The sequence below is a fragment of the Bos indicus x Bos taurus genome, chromosome 13, assembly GCF_003369695.1.
Source record: "Bos indicus x Bos taurus breed Angus x Brahman F1 hybrid chromosome 13, Bos_hybrid_MaternalHap_v2.0, whole genome shotgun sequence".
NCBI lineage: Eukaryota > Metazoa > Chordata > Mammalia > Artiodactyla > Bovidae > Bos > Bos indicus x Bos taurus.
In genome coordinates, this window is record NC_040088.1 from 28,514,778 (window position 1) to 28,538,063 (window position 23,286).

Here is a 23,286-nt window from a genome sequence, read left to right on the forward strand (position 1 = left end):
CGTGTTTACAGGATGGTGTGGGTGGAAAGTGCAATTACACGAAAGTGCACACAGGCCACGCGGATGCTTACAAACATAGCATACACGCGGAGGGAGAAGGGGCTGTTTGCAGGAGCTGCGATTCTGGATAACTCTCTTTAACTTTCTGCTTGCCTATATTTTTTAAGGTTTTCTAGAATGAATATGTATTATTTGCACAAAATTAAAAGAACCAAAGAAAAAGTGAACAAAATGGAAATAGCAGGTTGGTGAAAACGTAACTGCGGTTTGGGACCGTGAATTTTAAATCATTATAACCAGGCTCAAACACATCTTTATTAATGAAAATAGGAACCACTACAATCAATACAAATAAGTTGGCTTATTCCTATAGCATAAAGATCTGTGCTTTGGGATTTGATGAACACTTGAAAAGCATTTTCTGCCTCCTGCTGGTTGTTGGAAGAGTTTTCCCTGCAAAAAGTTGTCAAGATGCTTGAAAAAGTGGTAGTTGGTTAGCAAGAAGTCAGGTGAATATGGCAGACAAGAAAAAACTCATTAGCCCAATTCGTTCAGCTTCTGAAGTGCTGGTTGTGTGACGTGTGGTCGAGCGTTGTTGTGGAAGAGATCTGGGCCCTCTCTGTTGACCAATGCCGGCTGCAGGCATTGCAGTTTTTGGTGCATCTCATCGATTTATTGAGCAAACTTCTCAGATGTGATGGTTCTGCAGGATTCAAAAAAAACTATAGTGGATCAGATTGGCAGTAGACCACCAGACAGTGACCATGACCTTCTGTGGTGCAAGTTTGGCTTTGGAGCTTCTTCTGGGTCCAACCACTGAACTAGCTGTCACTGGCTGTCGTATACAATCCACATCTGGTCATACATCACATTCCGATGAAGAAATGGTTCGCTGTTATTGCACAGACCAAGAGAAGACGACACTTAAAGATTTGTTTATTTGCGGTCAGCTCATTAGGCACTGTCTTACTGAGCTTTTTCACATTTCCAATTTGCTTCAAATGCTGAACAATTGTAGAATGGTCAGCACTGAGTTAGTTGGCAACTTCTCGTGTAGTGTAGGAGAACGCAATGGCACCCCACTCCAGTACTCTTGCCTGGAAAATCCCATGGACGGAGGAGCCAGGTAGGCTGCAGTCCATGGGGTCGCTAAGAGTCAGACATGACTGAGCGACTTCACTTTCACTTTTCACTTTCATGCATTGGAGAAGGAAATGGCAACCCACTCCAGTGTTCTTCCCTGGAGAATCCCAGGGACGGGGGAGCCTGATGGGCTGCCGTCTATGGGGTCGCACAGAGTCGGACACGACTGAAGCGACTCAGCAGCAGCAGGAGCACGTAGTTGTAAGAGGATCAGCTTTGATGATTCTCTTGGTTGTTGTCAACTTCCAATGGCTGGTCACTGTCCTCATCTTCAAGGCTCTCGTCTCCTCTGCAAAACTTCTTGAACCACCACTGCACTGTATGTTCATTAGCAGTTCCTGGGCCAAATGTGTTATTGATGTTGCAAGTTGTCTCCGCTGCTTTACAACCCATTTTGAACTCGAATAAGAAAATTGCTGAAATTTGATTTTTGCCTAATATAATTTCCCTAATCTAAAATAAATATAAAATAAACTGGGGTTGCAGAGTCGGACATGACTGAGCAACGTTCACTTTCACAAACAGCAAGTAATAACTCATTAGGGCTTCCCTGGGGGACAGTAAAGAAACTGCCTGCAATGCAGGAGACCCAAATTCAATCCCTGGGTCAAGAAGATTCCTTGGAGAAGGAAATGGCAGCCCATTCCAGTATTCTTGCCTGGAAAAATCCCATGGACAGAGAAGCATGGTAGGCTACAGTCCATGGGGTCACAAAGAGTCGGACGTGACTGAGCAACTAACACTTTCAACTTTCAATAAGTCGTTAGCAAAAAGAACATGAAGTAAGAAATGTGCATTAAAATGATGCATCACATAATCACATTTAAAAATGTATTCCAATATCAAACAGCATAGGTCAACAATGCAAAACCACAATTACTTTTGCACCGCCGACTCTGTGGGCCTGGGTTTGGCCCACTCTGCCCCACTGCTCCAGTGGGGCCTAAGGCAGGATGGGGATCTTGAGGGACACTTACTCACGATATGTCCGGCAGGCAACACCTGCTCCCCAGTGTCATTGTGGGAGGAGGAAGGCACCGCTGAGAGAGGAAACAGCACATGTCAGCAAGGTGGGGTAAGCACCCGGCTGCCAGGGTCTCCCCACATCACCAGCGGTACAAGCAGGATGAAAGGGTTCCCACCCCTCCCCACTGGCTCCAGCCCAGTATCGGGGGATACTCAGGTGCCTGCCCATCCCCCCATCCCCAGCTATGCCCTCACGGTAGCAGTGTGGGAAGTCAGTGAAGCCTTCAGCACACGCGTCGCATCGCGCCCCCGTGAAGTTTGGACGGCAGTAGCAGCGGCCAGTCAGGTCCTCACACGTCCCATCTGTGAAGTCCGACTCACAGTTGCAACCTAAATGGGCGTGGGAAGACAGGGGACCCCAAGCCCACAGCTCTCAGGCCTCCAAGGAGGGTCAGCATCTGCCTTCCCCCCTGACCTGGGATGTGGGATGAGAGTCACGGCCTCCCAGATAGCTGCAAAGGCCCCAGGACCCCTCATCTGGGCACACCCTGCTCCTGGATACCCTTGGGACACCCCCACCCCGACCACACCCGGTCACCCCCACTTACGGCGGCAGGCGTGGGGTGAGTCGAGTGGGTGGTCTGGGGAGCGGTAGAAGCCAGGCAGACACTGCTCACAGTTGATGCCCGTGGTGTGATGCTGCGACAGGACAGGGCCGCTGAGTCCAGGAACCCCCGGCCCCCAGCCTTGTGCAGACCCTGCCCACCCGAGACCCGCACCACAGACCTGGCAACAGCCTCACCCACCTGGCAGTCAATGCACACGCCCCCGCCCTGGTAGACCTGGTCCTGATTCTGGCTGGCGTTGCGCCGATCCACCTCCGGGTCATAGTAGCAGTCATGGGCATGGCCATAGCAGTTGCAGGCTGGAGAGCAAGGGGCTCAGCTGTGGGCAGGCCTCTGTGACCCTCCCCCGGCTAGGACCCCCGGGCACATCCCATAAACTACAGGTGACCCCAGACTCAGGTGATGGAGTGTGCCATGTTGCCTGAGTATGCCAACAGCACTCTTCTGAGCATGTATAAGCATGTGTGAACATGTATGAAAGCTGTATGTACTGTGTGAGCACGTGTGCGCATGCACATGTGTGCAAGCGTGTGTGTACATGAGTAATAAGAATGTGACGTGAGTACAAGAGTACACTGTGTGGGTATGAGTACATTTGAGCATGTGTGAGCACCATGCGGGCGTGTGGAGGGGCACTCACACTGGCATTCGTTGGCACTGTCTGTGGTGGCTGGCCTCCATGGCTGCTGGTTGAAGCCGGGGCAGCAGCGGTCACAGGAGCCCCCACATGTGTTGTGTTGGCAGGCGCACTGAAGCCTGTAGGGGACACACAGGCACAGGAAGGGCTCAGACCCACCGGGGACCCAGAGGGACCAGAGAAGGGCAGTGGCTGTGTAGGGACTTCATGGAGGATGGGAGCTGGGACAGAGCATGGCATGGTCAGTGCATGTGGCCCCTGACCACAGGTGAACCTGAGCCCTGGGCCCCTCAGGTTCCAGCTACACCCACCCCATCACGGCCAGGACCCAGGCCAAGTCTGCAGCTTTCCTGGGCCAACTCTGAGGTCTGGGTCTTGCTCAGCAGGCAGGCAGCCCTGGGCTCAGCCAGACGCCCCTATTACCCAGGGCTCCTCCCCAGGGGCAAGTGGCCAAGAACTGCTTCCTCTTCCAGCTGGGGGTGGACTCCAGTTAGAGGGTTGGAATCCAGCCTACTGTCCTGGAGAGCAGCTCCTGCTGGCTCAGTGGGCAGGGGGACAGCTGGCTGCAGCTGAGGACTGAGCACAGAACCACCCTTCCCCTCAGCACACACCTCCACAACTCAGTCAAAGGGGGAGCAGGAAGCACAGCCCCACCCCAGGGCCATGTGCTCCTCAGTCCTAGACCAGTACCACAGTGCTTAGAAGTCCTGAGCCGCCCCCAGGAGCCAGTCCAAGAAGAAGAGACTGAGAGCTCCAAATCCACTTGAGCCCCTCCCTTCCTGCACAAGGGGCTGCATACAGAGCCTGGAGAGGCAGCACTGAGGATCCTCAACCAAGGCCCTGGGGCTGGTGTTTGACTTTTCAAGAATCTACACTTGAGAAACCTGCATGCAGGTCAGGAAGCAACAGTTAGAACTGGACATGGAACAACAGACTGGTTCCAAATAGGAAAAGGAGTACGTCAAGGCTGTATATTGTCACCCTGCTTATTTAACTTCCATGCAGAGTATATCATGAGAAATGCTGGACTGGATGAAGCACAAGCTGGAATCAAGATTGCTGGGAGAAATATCAATAACCTCAGATATGCAGATAACACCATCCTTATGGCAGAAAGTGAAGAGGAACTTAAAAGCCTCTTGATGAAAGTGAAAGAGCAGAGTGAAAAAGTTGGCTTAAAGCTCAACATTCAGAAAACGAAGATCATGGCATCCGGTCCCATCACTTCATGGCAAATAGGTGGAGAAACAGTGGCTGACTTTATTTTTCTGGGCTCCAAAATCACCGCAGATGGTGACTGCAGCCATGAAATTAAAAGACGCTTACTCCTTGGAAGCAAAGTTATGACCAACCTAGATAGCATATTAAAAAGCAGAGACATTACTTTGTCAACAAAGGTCCGTCTGGTCAAAGCTATGGTTTTTCCAGTAGTCATGTATGGATGTGAGAGTTGGACAATAAAGAAAGCTGAGTGCTGCAAGAATTGATGCTTTTGAACTGTGGTGTTGGAGAAGACTCTTGAGAGTCCCTTGGACTGCAAGGAGATCCAACCAGTCCATCCTACAGGAGATCAGTCCTGGGTGTTCATTGGAAGGACTGATGCTAAAGCTGAAACTCTTTGGCCACCTCATGCAAAGAGCTGACTCATTGGAAAAGACCCTGATGCTGGGAAAGATTGAGGGCAGGAGGAGAAGGGGATGACAGAGGATGAGATGGTTGGATGGCATCACCGACACAATGGACATGGGTTTGGGTGGACTCCAGGAGTTGGTGATGGACAGGGAGGCCTGGCGTGCTATGGTTCTTTGGGTTGCAAAGAGCTGGACACGACTGAGTGACTGAACTGAACACTGTCAGTGTACCCCTTAACCAGGAAATTAACACAAAGATTAGGGCATCTGTCAAAAGTCCTTGGAAAACCACGCTGGAGGGATTCTTCCCAATCTAGGGCACATGGTCACCACACAGGTGAAGCCCTATTGAAAACCTGCACAGAAACAACCCAATGGGGTCAGTCGATGCAACCGACAGCAGGGCTGCACCCCAGGAACTTCACTTCATGGAGCAATCAGGTTGAAACCATAAAAAGAGAGTCTTTAAAGATTATAACCCAGAAGACAGTGAAATGACATTTAAGTGTTGAAAGAGATAGCCATTAACCAGGAATTCTACAACCAGCTAAACTATCACCAAAGAGGACTTCCCTGGCGATCCAACGGTTGGCAGTCCACCTGCCAAAGCAGGGGACACAGGTTCAATCCCTGTTCCGGAAGGACACATGCTGTGGGGCAATTCAGCCAGCACAGCAGCTGCTGCACCCATGTGCCATAGAGTCTGTGCTCTGGAACAATGAGAAGCCCAAGTAGCACAATTAAGAAGAGACCCCGCTTTCTGCAACTAGAGAGAGCTCCCAAGAAGCTACAAAGATCCAGCACAGCCAAAAATAAAATGCTTTAAAACAAAAAAGAATCTTAATAAAAATAAAAAGACCCCAGAGAGCTCCCTCGCCCCTCCCACACTACAAGGACTCAGCTGGAAGACAGTCACCTATGAACTAGGAAGGGGGCCTTAGGTGCCTCCATAACTGTAAGGAATAAGTCTGCATGGTTTATGAGCCACCCAGCCTCTGGCATTCTGTCAGCCTGAATAGACTAAGACACAACAGAAACAAAACACGTGTCTTCCAAACCGAGGGGTGGAGAAGAGAGACTGGGGGCTGGGCACATGGGGCAGGTAGTCAGCACTCAGAATGATGGTGGTAGAGAGGGCAGAGAGGATGCAGGTGGGGGTGGAGGTGATGGTGGTAGAGGCTGAGGGGCAGAGAAGAGCAGCTGGTAGGGCAGAGCCCTCATGGAAGAGGCAGAGGAGGCGGCAGACAGAACGCAGGGAGAACACAACAGGCCGACGCTGTGGGGCATGGGTGAGCGAGGGGTGTCAGCACTCGCGGTTCTGGGAGAGACACCCCACACGTTCTGCAGGGTGAGCAGAGCTCTGCTCATGCCCAGGTGCAGGTGAGTCAGGGCGGATGCCGACGCCCTCCCGACAGGCACGGGCAGGCCTGCCTCTCCTCTGGAGCTGATCTGGCCGCCCAGCTGGCGCCCTAAACAACCATCACGAGTCCCACTTGGCACTTAATTTCCCAAAGCAACCAACTGCATCTGGGTTCAGCACCTGAAGCTGTGGGCAGGAATCCTCACCCAGGGCCACGCTGAGGCTGCATGGACCACACGGGTTCTGGGGGCCTGCACCAGTGTGATCATACCCCTCCCGCTGCAGACCCATCAGCCATGCCTGAGGAGGTCTAGGGTTCACCTCTTAGTGTTTTTTGACTATGAGAACAGGGGTGAGCTTCTGCACTGTCTGGGCTTCATCCACCTCCCTATCAACTAGGATGTGGACACAGCGATAAACCCCAGAATTGAGGGGGCTGCACAATTTCAAGGCGAGGGAAGCAGCAGGAGGAGGTGGCCAGCAAGGGCTGGGGGCTGCAGGAGCCTGGCCTCAGGCTCCCTTGGCAGGCTCTGCTGCCTCTTCCAGCACCGCCTGTCCAGCCCTGGACCTGCTTTATGCCCCAGAGCCCTCAGCCCTGCCAGGACCCCTGCACTGGGCACAGGCCTCCCATTTCCTGCCTGCCCAGAACAGGGGCTGCTGGGGTGGGGCGGGAAGCCCACCTGTGCCTCTGGAGCAGGAACACAGCCCAGCATGTGTTAACTCCACACACAGCTGCTGATGGACAGGAGGGAGGGAGGGAGGGAGGTAAGAGGGAAGGGAAAATGAGGGAGGGAGGCGTGAACACACAGACGAATCCACTGCCGAGCCCGGAGGAGAGCTGGCCTAGTGCCAGGCTCCAGCTGATAATTTAGCTGAGTGCTCACTGCTGAATTCATGGCGCTGGAGCCACTTAGGCACATAGCACCAGTGGCAGCTTGTTAAAGACGCAGGTTCCTGAGCCCCGCCTTACTGGCTGAGCTCAGAGTCCCCGCTGAGCGTGTCAGAGGAGGGGGTCTCTGGGCTGCTCCCTGTCCTGAGCCTCGGCCCCTGCCTGTGTCCAGGATGGGGGTCAGGGTGGGGCAGCAGGGAGTGTATAATCTGTGTCCTCAAGGAAGGTGGGAGAGCTCCCCTCACCCCAGAGGGCAGGAACATGCAGCCTCAGGCAATTACCTCCCTCAGACTCCCCTGCACCTCTGGGGTTTCCGCCAGAGGAGCAGCTGGGTCACAGGTCCAGGTAAGGCTCCACCTCTGTGGGCAGCAGGGCAGAGGCCCAAGCCAGACACTAGGCCCTACCCTTCCACCTCACTGTGCACACGGGGAAACTGAGGCCACGGGGAAACGAGGGGCGAGGGGCCAGTGTAGGGGCGATGAAACCAGGCCTCCTCTCCCTCAGGTTCAGCACGAGATGGGGGGATGACCAGGGAGCTGCAGGTCTCACCTGAAGGGGTCTGTGGGGTCTTTGGCATCACAGACATCCGCATGCCCGTGGCAGACACAGCGGCCGCCGATGCTGATGTCCTTGATACTGTAATAGTACTGTGCAGGGCCCGCAACGTGAGCTCGGGGCCTCCCACTCCTGCCCTGAGCCCAGGTGGCCCCGCCCATAGCAGCCCCAGCCCCCGTGGCCCCGCCCACAGCAGCCCCGCCCCGTGGCCCCGCCCATAGCAGGACCAGCTCCACGGGGCCCCGCCCACACCTGCCCCGAAGCCCGGCCCGCCCGCCCGCCCGCTCACCCGGCGGGTGACCGTGGGGTCCCGCAGCGCCTTGCCCATGAGGTGGCCCAGCAGCGTGTTGGTGCGCAGGAAGCGCAGGCGGATGTTGGTGGCTTTGGTGAAGTCACGCAGCAGCGGCGAGTAGGAGAAGTTCATAGCACCTGGGCGCCCGTTCACCAAGGACACCACGATCTGAGGATGGACGCAGATCAGGCAGGGGCATGGTGCCGGCACTGACCGCCAGACCGCATGCCCCACGCCGTCCCGCCCGGCCCACCTCGCCGTTCTCCAGAGGCACAATCCGGGAGTACTCGGTGCTGCAGATGACATCGTCGTCCTGCGTGATGCGCTCCAGCGTCCGCAGCCCGAACCGTTCCAGGCAGTCCCTCTTGGAGGCTACGGAAATGCCGAGGGTGAGCGCTCGGCGCTCTGGGGGAGCCCTCGGAGGAGGCAGTGCCCTGCTGCCCCGGGCGCCCTGTCTTCACGGAGCCACATGGCCTCAGCCAGGAGGAAGCATCAACAGGAATGCAGCATCGCGGCCCACCCTCAGGGTTTTGTTGAACAGAGCGTGGAGCACATCGCAGCTTCCTCCAGAGGGCGCCTCAGGACCCAGGGTGCCCCTGCCGGGAGGCTCTGAACTTGCCCACCCTTGGTGAGCTGACCATCCAGGCCTTTGCCATTCTCTCTGCAGAGTGTCCCCTTGTGTGTCCCTCCCCAACCCCAGCCTTGGGGCACCCATCCTGACTGTCCTTCACAGGGTTGCCCTGCACTCACTCTTGGGCTTTGGAGCTTGAGGGGGACACAAGTTCCAGGACCACCCAATTGGAGCCATGTGGACATGATTAGTCAGGGTGGCACGTGGCAGGGCCAACCAGTGAGCAGGGGCACAGGGCCCCCGTGCTCTCCTGATGGGGCAGCTAAGTTGGTGGCCTCTGCCACCTGGGAGTTGCTGGAGCATAAGGCCAGTCCACAGCGAGCTAGGAGATGGACCCAGCAGTGCCATGTCACGGACGCAAGGCCCTGAACCCCCAGCTGCCTTCAGGAATATGCACCCCACAGCCCGGCCCACCTAGAAGCCGGGCGTGAGGGCAGGCCTGGTATCCAGAGGCCTTGAGAGCACAGCACTGGCAGCCCACTCACCCAGGGTATCCCCCCTTGCCAGCCCCTCACTCTGGGAGACTCACATGCAAAGTACTGCCAGGGCTGGTAGGTGTGGCCAAAGTCTGTGGACCGCTCCAGCACCCAGAGGTCTGGCCGAGGGGAATTGGCAAACTTGATGAGCACGTAGGCCACGTGGAAAACCTGCCGGATGGTGGGTGAACACCCCTGAGATCCCTTCCATGCCATGTGGGGCCCCCAAACACCTGGAGGGCTGCCCCCACCCTGTGAGGTGAGGTTCCAGGGGATATCTGTGGGCTTGCCCTCAGGGGCCAGACACACCTAGGTAAGAGGGCCAGCTAGCTCAGGGAGCAGCTCCTTGGCTTGCAGGCCAGCCTGGAGCCACTGAGACCTGCTCTGGGGACATAGAGATGACCAGCAGAACCCAGCATTTCTGGAGGGCTCCCCTCTTGAGCCTGAGGGTGACTTAGGGCTCAGACGCACCCCCTCCCCAGCCCCACCCCAGCTGAGGCTGCACACAAGCCTGATGGGGGCTGAAGTCAGACAGGGCCCACACGCAGGCAGCCTGTCTACAGGGCCCAGGCAGTGGGGCTGGGCAAAGTGATGGCAGAAGCTCATCCCACTGTCCCCAGAGCTCTGGTGGCTGGCCTGGGAAGGTGGCCAGGTGATGTCCCAAGCTCCCAGGAGCCTGGCCTCCTTGCACAGCAGGCCGATAAACCCCTGCCCAGGATGGGGGCCCCTGTCACAGTCATCCTGGTGACCCCATCATCTTCAGAGCCAACTCAGGACCTGCACATTTCACTCACTGACCAGCCACAGGGGCAGGCAGCGAGGATCCATCAGGGCCCAGCCTCTGCCTGCCACTGGCACAAGGCCCCAAGAGACAAACACAGGACCTTCCAAAGCTGGGCCAGGGAGACCCTGCCAACCCAGGAGTCAGAAGTTGGAGCTCTGCTTGGCCAAGCCGTTGGGGCAGCACATGGCCAGGGGGACGGGGGAGGCTGTTCATCCAGAGGCATGGGTCTCAATCTGACCTCACTCCTTTGTCTCTCCCCTCTGGGCCAGAGGTCGGCATCCCTGGATGTCCCCCTGTCCCGTGCCCCAGACCTCAGCTTAGAGGGCCAATGACCCCTTCTCCTCCCCCACCTCTGCCCCAAAGCCAAAGATGAGGTGCCATTTTCTGAACACTCTCTATGTGCAAAGTCTGGGCTCCAAGGAGACCTGGGCAGGGCCGGCGGAGAACCCGGTGCCCAGTCTGTACACGGGGAGAGCTGAGGCCCTAGACGAAGGGCAGAGACACAGCTAGTGAGCACCCCACCCATGGACAATGCCCGCCCCACCCCTCGGGGCCCTCAGTCACACCCCCATGCCAGACCTGCTCACAGGTGGGCTCTGAACTGCTCACCAGCCTCAAGGGCAACGTCGCACCTCAGGCCACTCACTGTCCCCTCAGTGAGGCCCTGCCCAGCCCAGGGGAACAGGCCCCTTCCAGTGTCCACTGCTCTGGAACCAGCTGGTCTGTCAGTGAGCCAGGCCCCAAGCCTAGGGACAGAGCAGGGGTCCCCACCAGGGCTGCCCAATGCCCACAGTCACCCCCTCCCCTGGTCAACCTGAAGCTGCTATGGTAACCCCTCGGACAGTGAGGGGACCACGGACCCGCTCAGGGCCCAGCCCTCAGGAGACCAGCGCCTAGAATCCAGGCGTGGGGGGTGGGGCAGGGGGCGGGGGTTGTGAGATCCCAGGACCCTGAGACACGCCCATTCCTAACCCTGCCCTTCTGGGAAGGCCTGGCTTTGCAGGGAGAGGCCTTTCCCAGGGCGTGTGTAGGGGGTGAGGGCCTATTCACCCATTGCCAGGCCTTGAGGTCATCTTCCACTTGGCCCTGCCCAGTCAGGGGAAGGGCTCAAGCCTCTGGGGGTACAGACCCTACACTTGGCAGGCACCTTGGCCAACCCCTCAGGCATTCCAGGAAGCCCTGGGGACCGCAAACAGCCCCTGTGCCAGGAGGGGTCTTCATGAGGAAGGGGGACACGGCAGAGTGGGGGCCTCAGTGTGCACTGGACTTGAACATAGGCTGTTTTGGGGGCGGCAGCATGGCTGCCACAGAAAGCCCCCAGAGAGATTAAAGCCTTGCTCCGAGCCCCGTGGGGCCCACCCCCGCCTTTCCCTGAGCGAGGCCACCAGGCTGCACCCTCCATGGCCAGCTTGGTCCCTCCCCCAGGTCGGCGGGCTGCACACATTTTTCCCAGCTGAGAGCACTTGCACAAATATTGACTTGAAGATGCTAATCAGGCAGGACAGGGGCAGAATGAAAACTAACCCCCCCCAACCCTGCCCAAGGCCCAGCCCTCTGGGTGTGCTCCAAGGAAGACCCCTGCCTTCTGTCCATCTGTCCACCTGGTTGTCTCACTGTCACAGCAGGCTGGAGGGACGGGACGGCATATGTTCAGCTCTCCCATCTGTCCCCATTCTGCTTCGGGGAGCCGCACAGCCGCCCCGGGCATGACCCGGAGCGAGTGCAGACCCCTGGCCTCCCTGGACACGGCCCTCCCCACGCCGTCCCCGCCCGCTCCACTCTGCTCAGCTGCCAGCTCCCCTGACCTTTCCCGCTGCTACAGAGCTCTGAGCAAAAGGAAAAAAGTCTTTTAAAGCAAAAGCCAAACAAAAGCCTCCTGAGTTATTTTTAAAAATCTGGCTATTCTGGGGCAGGCACGTCTCCAGGACAGCAGCCGGACCCGCCTCTCAGCCACAGCACCCCCCACCCAGCCTGACCTCGGAGGGCCAGGCTCGCCAGGAGGGGGTCTGCCCTGTGACCGCTGCCTAGAGCGGGTGGCGGAGCCTGGAGAGCCTGGGTGCATCCCAGGCCTCAGTGGCTAGATGGTCCAGGGTGGGCAGGGAGTAGTGGGACAAACACAGCAGAGGTCAGAGGCCGGGGGTCAGGGTGCAAGACCTGAAGAAAGGGTGTGAAGACTCGGAGAGTCTCCAAAGAGAAGAGGCCACCTGTTCCTGCAGGCGAGCAGAGGTCACCCAGAGCCACACCAGAGGCAGAGATTGGGGGGTGGGGAGGGCAAACAAGGGATGGGCTGGAGTCAGAAGACACAGGGAGGGCTAGAGAGGAAGCCGCTACTGCAGACCCCCAGGGGGTCTCCATAGCCCCAGGGACAGGGGTACAGGAGGGGACAGCAGGCAGGAAGACTCCTGGGCTCAGGCACCCATGTACCAAGGACATGGCTGATGCTGGAGCCTCTGGAAGCACAAGGTCATCAGAGCCAGCACACTCCACCTTTGACCCGAGCCAGGCCCTGTGCCCCTGTCCTGGGGAGGGAGCACCCTGCCCCCACCCGCTGGGCCGCCAGCATGAATCACCAGGCAGCCTGTGACTCAGCCTGACCCCACAGGAAGCAGGGCCCCATGCTGATTCCCAGGGATGGGCCAGGGTCCCAACCGGGCCGGGTGGGGCAGGAAGCCCCTCCTAGACCAGGCGTCCGGACCAGCTCCCCCTTTGTTCCCAGGGGCACCCAGACCTCCTGGACCACCACCCCAGACCGTTGGACTGGCCTCAGGGCCCTGTGTGCTGAATCTAGTTGAGCCAGCACCCTGGGTTTGCCCTCTCCCTGGAGACCCGATTTAGAAACCTTGATAAACATAAATGCTACAGCGCGAGGTGGGGAGTGGGGGTGGCCTAGTGGGCACATCAACTCAGGCCCCCAGCTGGGTAAATAAGAATGGCCATCCACATAACACACAACGGGGAGCTGAAAACAGGCCACACGTGGCTGCCACTACAGGAGTGGAAAAGCCACTGCTAGAAAAAAAAATAAAACCTGGAAACATAGAGTGGGCACACAGAGGCCCCAGGAGCCCTGACTCTGTGGGGCCAGGTGCCCAACATACCAGTGTGTAGAGTGGAGCAAGTAGGGGGATTTTCAGCAATTGGGCAATCTGACAGCTCTATAGGAGCTCACCAGCTAGAGTGAAGGGCAAACACCCATGTGGCCCAGCACCTCAATGGAGCTGGGCTTGGGAGGGAGTTCAGACACCACCCATATGCTGTCTTGGGGCCCCTGCCTTGAAGGGAGGGGTTTCAGGCCCACCCCCCCCCCCCCACCAGAGCTCCTGTCTCTGTCCCACATCCCCTGCAGCCTGGCCCAGGTCAGGCCAGATGGCCAGCCTCAGGCCATAGGAAGTGGAGTTTATCCCAAGAGGACCCCAACACCCAAACAGTTTATAGACTTCAGTGTGAGCTGTGTTGCTGGAAGCCAACGCCACAGCGTTTGTTTAAAAACAGACAGAAGGAGCCTGGGGGGCTCAGTATGAGGAGGCCGGAGTGTTGCTGCGTGCCATGATGGCCGGGGAGGGTGGCAGCAGGGGCAGAGGACAAATGGCCCCCAGTCCCAGCCCCTGGCAGCCCCTCTGACCCTGTGTCCTTCAAGCCAAGGGACGAGCTGAGGCAGGGTCTCCCAGCTCCCACAAGGAGAGAAGCGACAGGCAGGCCCTGCTGGCCTGAAGACTCAACCTGGGGAGGCTGTCCCAGACCCCCAGGCTCTTAACCCGCCCCACCAGGGAGCCCATCCCAAGAGGCTGTGTCTGGTCCAGACCCCCACACCTGTAACCAGAGCCTGGCCGGTCTCAGCCATACTTCCAGCCACTTCCCTTGAGCAACCCCGCTGACCCTCCTGGGGCGCTGCCCACATGGCTGAGAGCCCAGCTAGGCCTGGCCAGCCAGGCCAGTGACCGTGACCTCATAACCCAGCAGGCCAGGCTGCCTGCCTAGGGAGCTCCAGACTGACCAGCTCAGAGCCCGGGACCAGGGTGGGCAGGGTAGAGCTGCATAGGGGGTCCTGACCACAAAGCAGCCAGCACGTCTGGGGCCCTCGTGAGCAGCAAGGCCCAGGCACGTGCTCACAGCCCACGTCCAGAGGAGGGCCCGAGGCACAGTCAGCCCGGCCTCTCCTCCACACTGGGGCTCCAACCCCCCTGTGGTGGGGGTGGAGGGGCAGCTGGTGCCCTCCCTGCCTCCTCACTGTTCCTCAGGGAGGGCAGACCCCTCACCCTGGCATTTTCAGTCTCCCAACCAACACTTTTGGCCTCCCACCCAGCCCCCCAGCCTACACCCCACTGCCAGCCCAAATGCCCTCCACTGTACCCCTCACCTGGTCTCCAGTCTCCTCCCTCCAGGCCTGGCCTTTCAGGGCTGGGACAAAGGGCTGTTCCACCCAGGGCACAAGCAGAGAACACAGCCCACAGCTGGGAGGGGACCTCTATTCCTCACCTGCCTCTGCATCTGAGGAGTGAGGGCTGAGCCCACAGGTAGGGGCTGCTGGGGAGAGGCCCTCCCCCATGACTGGGCCACCAGGGGGCATCTGGAGAGGGAGGGGACTCCCCCCTAGAACCAGCCCTTACTCACCCTGCCCAGCTCCCTAAGGCCCCCTGGGAACACAGAGGGTGAGGCTCAGAACAGGGAGTCTGCGGCAGGCAAGAGGGGGAGACAGGAGGTAGCAAGAACCCGCTGGCTGGACCCTTGAGGACCCCCAGGCAGGCCACTGCTGGGACTCGGGACAGTGCCCCCTCGGTCTCCAGCCACAGAGACCCTCTCTGAGGCTTGCATCCCACAGGCTCAGCCCCACAGACTGTCCTCTCAGGTCTGGGGTCCTGGCCAAGGTCAGCAGGGCAGAAGTGGAGGCCTGGACCTCTCCACGCCCTTCTTGGCCAGGCCCTCACTCCTGGGGCCTTGGTTTCTCCATCTGCAAAATGGGGGGAATAGAGTGCAGTAACCCCTGCCCCATCCTGGGGAAGGTCAGAGGTGATGAAGAGAGACAGGCAGAAGACTCCTCAAGGCCCCAGGACAGATGGACGCTACAGGGACCAGGCCGCACCAGCCGCAGCCCCACCCCCAGGGTGAGGAGGAAGAGGAGCTGCCAGCAGTCCTCCCTGGCCTCCCGGGGCAGGAAGTCCTCCTGATGCCCAGGGCCAGCTGCCCCGCCCCCACCCGCTTTCCTGGGGCATCCGCTTCACATCCCAGAACAAAGGCCCCTGGCAGCCGCCGCAGGGGGAGGGCCCAACCTCATTGCCCACTCACTGCCTCCCGACAGAAGACCCAGCCCCACCCCAGGGGGACCTGTGCCCCAAAGGAAGGCCCAGCCCCCAAGCCAGGGAACCCCCAGGCCCCTCCCACTGGCCTCTCTTCCCCTGCACAGCCAGTGTGCTTGGAGGGTCCTGCCCGGGACACCCTCAGTCTGGCTGCAGGCCAGCTGCTCCCATGACCAGATTGGGGGCACTTGAGGAGGTAGATCCCAGGGTTGCTGTGAGGGCGCCTCCAAAACGCCTTCCCCCAGCACTCCAGCCTATGCCCCCTCCATCCTCCAGAGCTCCCATTTCCTACCCCCATGGGCACCTCTGCCCACGAGGAGCCTGGTCTCTGTCCCCAACCCCCACGAGCAGGGTATGCCAAAGGGACCCAGTCGTCACGCAGTGACTCAGGGAGGAAGGGGCAATGAGCTCCTTTTCCTAAAGGGAAGGTGGTGAACGCGGGAGTCATCTCTGAAATTCCACCGTGGCTCAGAAACATGCCTAGGAAAGGGTTTTCTCTCTTCACGGAGCTGGACACTGGGTGCTTCCACTCCACTCAACTCCAAAGCACGCAACTGGGCACGTCCTAGGCTCCCCTGCCCCAGCCCCAACCAAGGCTGGCATCCCCTTAACCAAGACGGGGGCTTCCATAAGTCATAAAGAGGAGAAGGAAGAAGGGAGGGGTAGGGACATGAGAAGAGCAAAGGGTTGGCGGGTAGACAGATGTTAGGTGGATGGGCTGGTGGGTGGGTAGGTAGATGGATGAGTGGGACGGTGGGTGGGTAGATGGATGGGTGAGAGGGTGACAAAAAGAGAGGACGGGGAGAGAGAGAGGAAGAGCAGTCGGCGGGTGGGAGAGTCGATCTCCCACAAGCAGGGCTGGAAACGGTCGCTTTCCCATTTGTGTCATTTTACATTTGGGGAAACCGAGTCTTGGTGGGCAAGACGCACACAGAATGAAACCGTGGCCCCAGCGCAGGTCCAGTCTGCAGGGCAAATGTCCCGCCTGCCTCCGCACCTCTTACACAGATAGACACCGAGGCGCAGGGGGCCACAAAGACGGGGAGGGGGTGGGGTGGTGTTAGCACTGTCCGAGCTCCCCCTTGGCCCCACCCACTGCACCTCGGGAGGGCACTGTGCCCACCTGCTTCGGGAGGCCAGACCACTGTGTGCCCAGAGAGCACCCCTGCCCTGCCCCAGTCTGGCCAGGCTTGTCCACAGAGGAGGAGGGGCGAGAAGGACCCAGCGGCTCAGCACAAGCTCCCCTGCTGACCCCAGGGCAGCAGCAGAGTCCATGTCCCCCTCTCCCTCCCTGGCAACCCCTCTAGGGCAGTGCCAGAGACAGGGGCACCCTGGGGCACACAGGGTTGCTGAGGTCCCTCTCATGCTCCCGGCGGAAGGGAAGAGAGCACAGGTGTGGTGAAGGCCCAGTGAGCTGAAGGGCAGTGGGCCTGGTGCCCCCCAGACCTGGCAGCCCAGGGGCCTCCTGCAGGGCCTAGGAAGGGAGCCCCTCCCAGGGCCTAAGAGCTAACCCCACCCCTCCATTCCCCTGGAACTCCCAGGCCACTTACTGGGACTCAAACCCATTCCCCTCACCAACCCCTGCCCACCAGGCCTCCAGGTGGGGGCAGGAGGCAACCAACACTGCCCACTAAACCCGCCTGCAGGGCCCGCCTCCCACCCAGCCAGGCTTCCAGGAGATGTGTCCCCACCTCTCCTGGGATGCCCTCAAGGTGAGAGCAGGATGGAGGCCCAGTGGAGGAGCAGAGACCCACCAGGTCACACACCAGGATGTGGCTAAGCCGGCCTGGACTCAGGCCCCTGGGCTCATGTGACCAGGGAAGGGGTGAGCGTGGGGTCGAGCAGGATCAACCCTGAGCCCGATGCCCAGGCAAGCCCAGAGCTGGCTGCTTCTGGGCTCGGCCTCATCAACCTGCCACCCCCACCCCGCTCCACCCAAGGAGGCGATGGGACTGCTGGCCCCTTTCACAGGCCAGGATTCCAAGGCCAGATACCTTGTGGGGAGTGGGAGTGTGAGCCTGAACCAGCCCAGATCCACCAAAGGGGGAAATACCTGACACCCTCCTGCCCGCCTGAATGGGAGTTGGGGGGGCACACCTAACCCTTGGGTGGCCCCGCAGCACAGGTATCCTAGGAATGTCCACTTCCGCTGGCCTGTGCATTCCTGCAGCCCCTCCCACTCCCCAGCAGGCCTGGCTCCCTGCGGAGGAATTCCTCTGAGTAAACACCAGGGCGCCTGGCCAGGGGCACAGGGCCCACAGCCTTCAGCCCCACCTCCGTGTCAGCCCCCCAGTGCCCCTCACCCTAATTCTCCATGTGACCTCTGGAAAGCCCCCCATCTGGCCTCCTGCCTTGCTGTGAATCATGAGGATGCTGAGAAAACAATGGAAGGTGCCCACTGCCACGCCTGTGTCCGTGCTGAGCTTGCCACAAGCAGTCCGTCCATGCCCGGGCCAGCCCGGCCTCCCAGCCCACTCTAGGTGGAGACCCTGCCTTCCAGTCCATGCCCCAAGGGGAGCCCTTCAGCCAGAGACACAGGGTAGGGCTGCGGCAGACAGAACAGGGACTATACCTGGCCCAGGTCCAGGGTGACGTTGACCTCGTTGTACTCCAGGCCCCGGGACAATGGTGGGCTCTGCCACCAGCGCTCCGTGCCGTCAATGGCGTTGCTCACGGGGTGAGCCCTGTTGCTGCTGGCAGCCGTGCAGATGTCGCAGTACTGGCCCTGTGGGGGAGAGGTAGTCAGATGGCCAAGGCGTGCTGTGATCTTTTGCCTCTCTGGTCATTCCCACCCCTGCCCACGGGGCCCACCCCTAGCCTGCGGAGCCTTGTCTGCCGTTCACTCTTTCATTTGGCAAACACACACTGGGTGCCAACACAGCTCATGTGAGACGATCACACCTGCCATAGAGGAAACAGGAGAGTGGGCGGGGGAGGGGCACCCAGTGCAGGTGGAGAAATCACAGTAGGCCTCCTTGAGGAGGCGGCATCTGAGTCCTACACCATGAAAGAGGGTATGCTCCAGGAAGAAGGGCTGGCTGTGCAAAGGCCCTGGGGCAGGAAGAGCAAACTAGAAGTAAACAGCAAGAAGGCCAGTGCAACTGGAGCTGAAGGGCAAAGGGCTGGCTAAGGGGCAAGTCACATGTCATTTCCCCCACAAAGCTGGCCACTGCAGGGGGCTTTAGAAGGGCTGGCACAGGATGGGGCCCAGTGGGAACCTAAAGAGGGAGGAAGGTAGGGCTACAGTCAGAAGGCCCAGGCCCAGTGTGTGCTCCTCCCCACCTCTACCAGCCCATCCCTCAAACCTCCCTGCCAGGCTCTCACCCAGAGCCATGGAGCAGGGTCTCCAGGGAGGCAGCCTGTGGGGAGGCCCCAGAGGGCAGGCACGTGGGCAGCCGGCAGACGAGGCCGGGACCTGCTGGCTCTGCCATTTCCGAGCTCTGGGACCCGGCCAGATCCCAGCAGCGGCTGAGTCTCACTGCCCTGTCTGAAGAGTGGGCGTAATGCTGGCACCTGCTGCAGCCACTGCAGGATTAATGGATCCCACGCAGGGCCTGGCAGCTGCTTCTGTCACGGTCCAGCCACCTGCCAGGGCCCAGTCCTCTGGCGGGGGACACAAGGGCTCCCAGCGCCATCCCGGCCTGCTGTCCCCATGGGGTAGGAGCAGGTGCTGGAAGCCCAGGCTGGGGTAGGGGGCAGCGCTGGGCCCTGGCTGCTGGCCCAGTGGAGGCCCAACCCCCCAGCCCAGAGGAAACCAGACCTGCTGTCCCTTCGCACACAAAGGCGGCCCTCGGAGACTTGGCACTGATTGAGGCCCAGAGAGGCTGCGTCTGGGAAATGTGGCTGCTCCACCCCTCCCAGCCTCCCAGGGGGCCAGATCTCCTCCTAGGAGTTGGGAGCGTGGGAGATGCCCTGTCCCCCCTCCCAGGCCTGGCAGCCTAAGAGCTCCCAGCCTCCACCCAGGCAAGGTGCGCCCCTGCCTCCCCTGGACACACCTGCTCACGGCTTCCACCCTGTGGCCAGGACAGCAAGACCAAGAGGTGGCAGCCTGGGTGCCAAGCAGCAGAACCCTCTGTGTTGGGTGCTTGGGGAGACCCCCCTCTACCCTCTCCCTATGGCCCTGGAACCCTGATCTCCAGATCAGCTGTTACTCCTTAGCAGGGCCCCATTGTGTAGGACCACCCAAGAAGCTGACCTGACACCCCCCACCCCCCACCACTCTGCTTTATTTATTCTGTCACGAGGCTGTTGGCGATTCTTCATTTACTGCCTCCTTGGGCAGAGGGGATGAGGGGGTGGCGTGCACCTGCCTTGTTTTTATATTTATTTTATTTATTTATCTGGCTGCACCAGGTCTTACTTGTGGCACACTGGATCTTTTTGTTGCAGCATGTGGGATCTAGTTCCCTGACCAGGGATCGAACACAAGCTCCCTACATTGCGAGCACAAAGTTTTAGCCACTGGACCATGAGAGAAGTCCCCCTGCCTTGCTCTTAACTGCATCCCTGAAGTCATGACCCAGAGCTGCCACACAGAGGAGCAGGAGCAATGGGCAGGACACCCAAAAGAGGGGCACCATCTGTACAAGCCATACCACCAGCTCACATGGAGGAACCCAGGCTCCGGGTCCCAGACTGTGAGAGCTCCCAGAGGGTGGGCTCAGAGACGATCATGGGAAACACGGAGCACATGTGTGCAAGCTGTCTGGGGCCTGGTGGGGCTCTCAGAGGAGGTGGGTAGGGCCGTCTGGCTGGGGTGGTGGGCCTTCCAAAGAAGACTGCCTTGGTCAAAAGAGACAACGGAAATGTCTGCTCAGGTCCACCCAGAGAGTCAGGGCCACAGCAGGGCCGCCTGATGTGGGCGCACAGTGGATGGAGCCGGGGGTGGAGGGGTGGGGAAACGAGGTTCCCTCCGCCCCTCTGCTGCAGAGGGTCCTGCTGGGAACAGAACAAGGAAGCAAGGAGCAGTGATAAGGACTTCCCCTCCCAGTGAGTCACCATGCTGGCAGCTGAGCCCCCGACTTCCCCTGCAGTGCTGGGGCCAGCCCAGAATATCTCACGTGCCCACCTGAAGTCACAGGGCCAGATCCCCAAGTTACCCTCTGCCTGCCCCAGCTGCCCACAGGACTGCCTCGACCCAATGTACAGCAGGGCTCATCCTGTGCCCTGGGTGGCATGTCCCCAGCCAGCTTCTGCCCCATTTCCTCCAGGGGACCCCAGAAACTGCTGGCTTGCAGCTGTGGACCACGTGACCCTCCTGACCCACCCACAAAATTGGGTTCTTGGGATGGAGAGGTGGGCCTGGTCACTTAGCTCCAGAAGGTGCTTGCAGACAAGGCCCTTTACCAACCCAACAAGAGGCAAGGGTGGTAAGGAGACCTCGTCCCCTAAGAGGACAGGGAAGCAGGTCCGGTGACTCGACCACGGCTGGCCATCAGTGTTTCTGGCCATGCTGGCAGCCTCCAAACAGGGGTGCCATAACTGAGCGCTGCAGACTTTTAAAGTGAGGCCTCAGTCCTAACCTGCTAGACCGGGAGTGCAGGACTCAAGTTTTGCTCAGGGCCCTTGCCTGCAACGCCACGGCCACGGCCACTTGCCAAGCGGTCACTGTGTGACAGACTGCCTCCCAGGCCCCTTAGGCAGGCCAAGCTCACGGCTTCAGGTGAGGCGGCCCTCGTGATGTACCCATTTTATAGATGAGGAGCCTGAGACTGGGATAGGAGGAAGCCATACAGCTAAGGAGAGGGCCTTGGGCACAGGCCATCAGCTCCTGGGCTGCTCCTTTACATACTGTGCTGCTGCTGCTGCTGCTAAGTCGCTTTAGTCGTGTCCGACTCTGTGCGACCCCATAGACGGCAGTCCACCAGGCTCCCCCGTCCCTGGGATTCTCCAGGCAAGAACACTGGAGTGGGTTGTCATTTCCTGCTCCAATGCATGAAAGTGAAAAGTGAAAGTGAAGTCGCTTAGTCGTGTCCAACTCTTAGCAGCCTACCAGGCTCCTCCGTCCATGGGATTTCCCAGGCAAGAGTACTGAAGTGGGGTGCCATTGCCTTCTCCGTAAACACTGTGAGGAGGTAATAAGCAGCCCTTCCTCAACGGCCTGGGCAGGCAGCACAGGTGGGCAGGGGGAGGTGGCCTGGAGCCTGAGCTGATTAGCTGTGAAATCCCGGGGGAGCATCTGGGGGCGGGCACTTAGCCAGGCCCTCTGGGCAGCTTTGGAGCCCCCCACAAGCTCCTCCTCTTGACCTGGCCCCTCTGATGTCACCCAGAGACATTAAGGGCCCAGGGTAGGGGTCCAGGTGGCCCCGCTCACCCTAGCCAGATCCTGGTCTGCTTTGGGGCTTTACAGGCCTCAGTTTTCCCACCTGAAATGTGGGCTTGAGACCTCCCCCTCAGCTGGGCAGGGCTTGCAGGAGAGCATGAGTCCAGAAAGGTGTGTTCAGGAGCCCAAGGGAAGTGATACTCTGTCCCAGACAACACTGCCGCACCAGGGCCCCCTCTCACTTCTATCCACCCCCATGGGGTTGGAGGGGGGCAAGGGGAGTGGGCAGGCAGGCCCTGTAAAGGGGCCCCAGCACTACCTCCCTCATTCATCACCCCATCAAGGCTCCTCCCTCCCCCAGTCTCTCCTACCAGGAAGGTGGCAGCAAGTCCCTGGAGGCTGAGGCTCAGGTTACAACAGCCTTGGGGCCCCCAGACTCTCCCTAAGGTAGGACAGGGATGGGAGGATGGGCCCTGCATGGAGTGTCAGGGAACCTCCAGAGCAGGCCCTACTCCGCCCCCAGGCAGAGAGATGCCCCTGATTACACCTCCGAGCTCTCATCCCCAGTTAAAAACCCCTCTGTCTGTCCTCCTCCAACCTCGAGGGTCCAACCGACTCCCTAGAAACCCCGGCGGGGACAGCTTCAACCCTCCAGCCGGAGTTAGCACTCCTGTGTCTGGCCCTTCCGCCCCCATCCCTGGCCCATCCCGTCGCCAGCAGGTTCCAGCCTGTCCCGGAGGAAGGCGGAGCGGTCGGCCCCCTCCCCACAGGCAGCCGGCCACGGAAGCCAAGTCCCGCCCTCGCCGGGATCCCGGGACTCGGGGCCGCCAGGGACCAGGCACCAGCCCCTCCCGTCCAGCTCGTCACCGCTGCCGAACTCGACCGGTGCCGGCCGCGCCCGGGTCGGTTGCGTGCCGCCTTCCCGGCGGGAAGCGCACTTCTCTGGCTGAACCAGAAGGGCCGAGCTGGGGTCCCTTCCGTCCCCCGAAATGCAGAACTGGGGCGTTGGGACGGGCGGCGGCCGCGGTCCGTACCTGGGCTCTTCGCCTAGTAGGGCTGGAATTCCGGAGTCTGAGCCCGGTGCTCGCCCCGCGCGGGCGTCCCCACCACCCCCGCCCGGCCTCCCGCCCTCGCTCACCTGGATGGTCTGGTTGGGGTCCCCGCCGGCCACGGGGCCCCCCACCAACTTGCAGTAGAGGTCCTCGGTGGGGCGCGGGGCGCCGCGCGCAGGGGCCTCCTCGCCGCAGGTGGCCGAGGCGGCGATGCGGGCGCCCTCAGCCAGGTTGAAGTAGGGCGGGTGCAGGCTGAAGCCACCGCCCGCCGCCCGCGCCCGCGCCGCGCCCAGCAACGCCAGTCCGGCCAGCAGCAGCGGCGCGGGGCCCCAGGAATCGCGGGGCCGCGCGCCCGGTTTCGCCATCTTCCAGCTCGGGGACTGCGGGCGAGGCGGGAGCCCGGCGGGTCTGCGGCGCCCGGCCGGGCTCGGCTCGCTCCGCCCGCGGACGTCAGGCCCCGCCCCGGCCCGCCCGGGAGCTTCGGCCCCGCGCCCCGGGGAGGGGGCGGGGGAGGCCGGGGGGAGGGGCGGCCGGCCGCCTTAACCCTTGGGACCCCGGCCCGGCCGGCCTCCTGGAAGGGGGACACCTGCTGATCTCGGGCCGGGCCGTGGGAATGCTGCGCCCAGGCGGCCCCGGGGCGTGGCTCCCGGTTCCTGGCGGCCCCCTGCGCCCTCCAGCACCGCGGCCC

The 23,286-nt window shown here is 60.2% G+C and overlaps 1 protein-coding gene across 1 annotated transcript in view; it reads right to left on the reverse strand.

Moving 5' to 3' along the window:
• LAMA5 (laminin subunit alpha 5) overlaps positions 1-23,016 on the reverse strand; it is a 51,637-nt gene extending 28,621 nt beyond the window's left edge. Inside the window, exons 1-11 of the mRNA XM_027559079.1 lie at positions 22,685-23,016; positions 17,857-18,009; positions 9,260-9,377; positions 8,353-8,471; positions 8,097-8,267; positions 7,802-7,899; positions 3,376-3,491; positions 2,916-3,034; positions 2,718-2,808; positions 2,365-2,499; positions 2,121-2,183 (exon numbers count right to left, since the gene is read on the reverse strand). Coding sequence (XP_027414880.1) covers positions 2,121-2,183; positions 2,365-2,499; positions 2,718-2,808; positions 2,916-3,034; positions 3,376-3,491; positions 7,802-7,899; positions 8,097-8,267; positions 8,353-8,471; positions 9,260-9,377; positions 17,857-18,009; positions 22,685-22,963 — 1,462 coding nt within the window. The 5' untranslated portion in view covers positions 22,964-23,016. The remainder of the gene's footprint in view (positions 1-2,120; positions 2,184-2,364; positions 2,500-2,717; positions 2,809-2,915; positions 3,035-3,375; positions 3,492-7,801; positions 7,900-8,096; positions 8,268-8,352; positions 8,472-9,259; positions 9,378-17,856; positions 18,010-22,684) is intronic.
• Between the last annotated feature and the right edge of the window lie 270 nt (positions 23,017-23,286).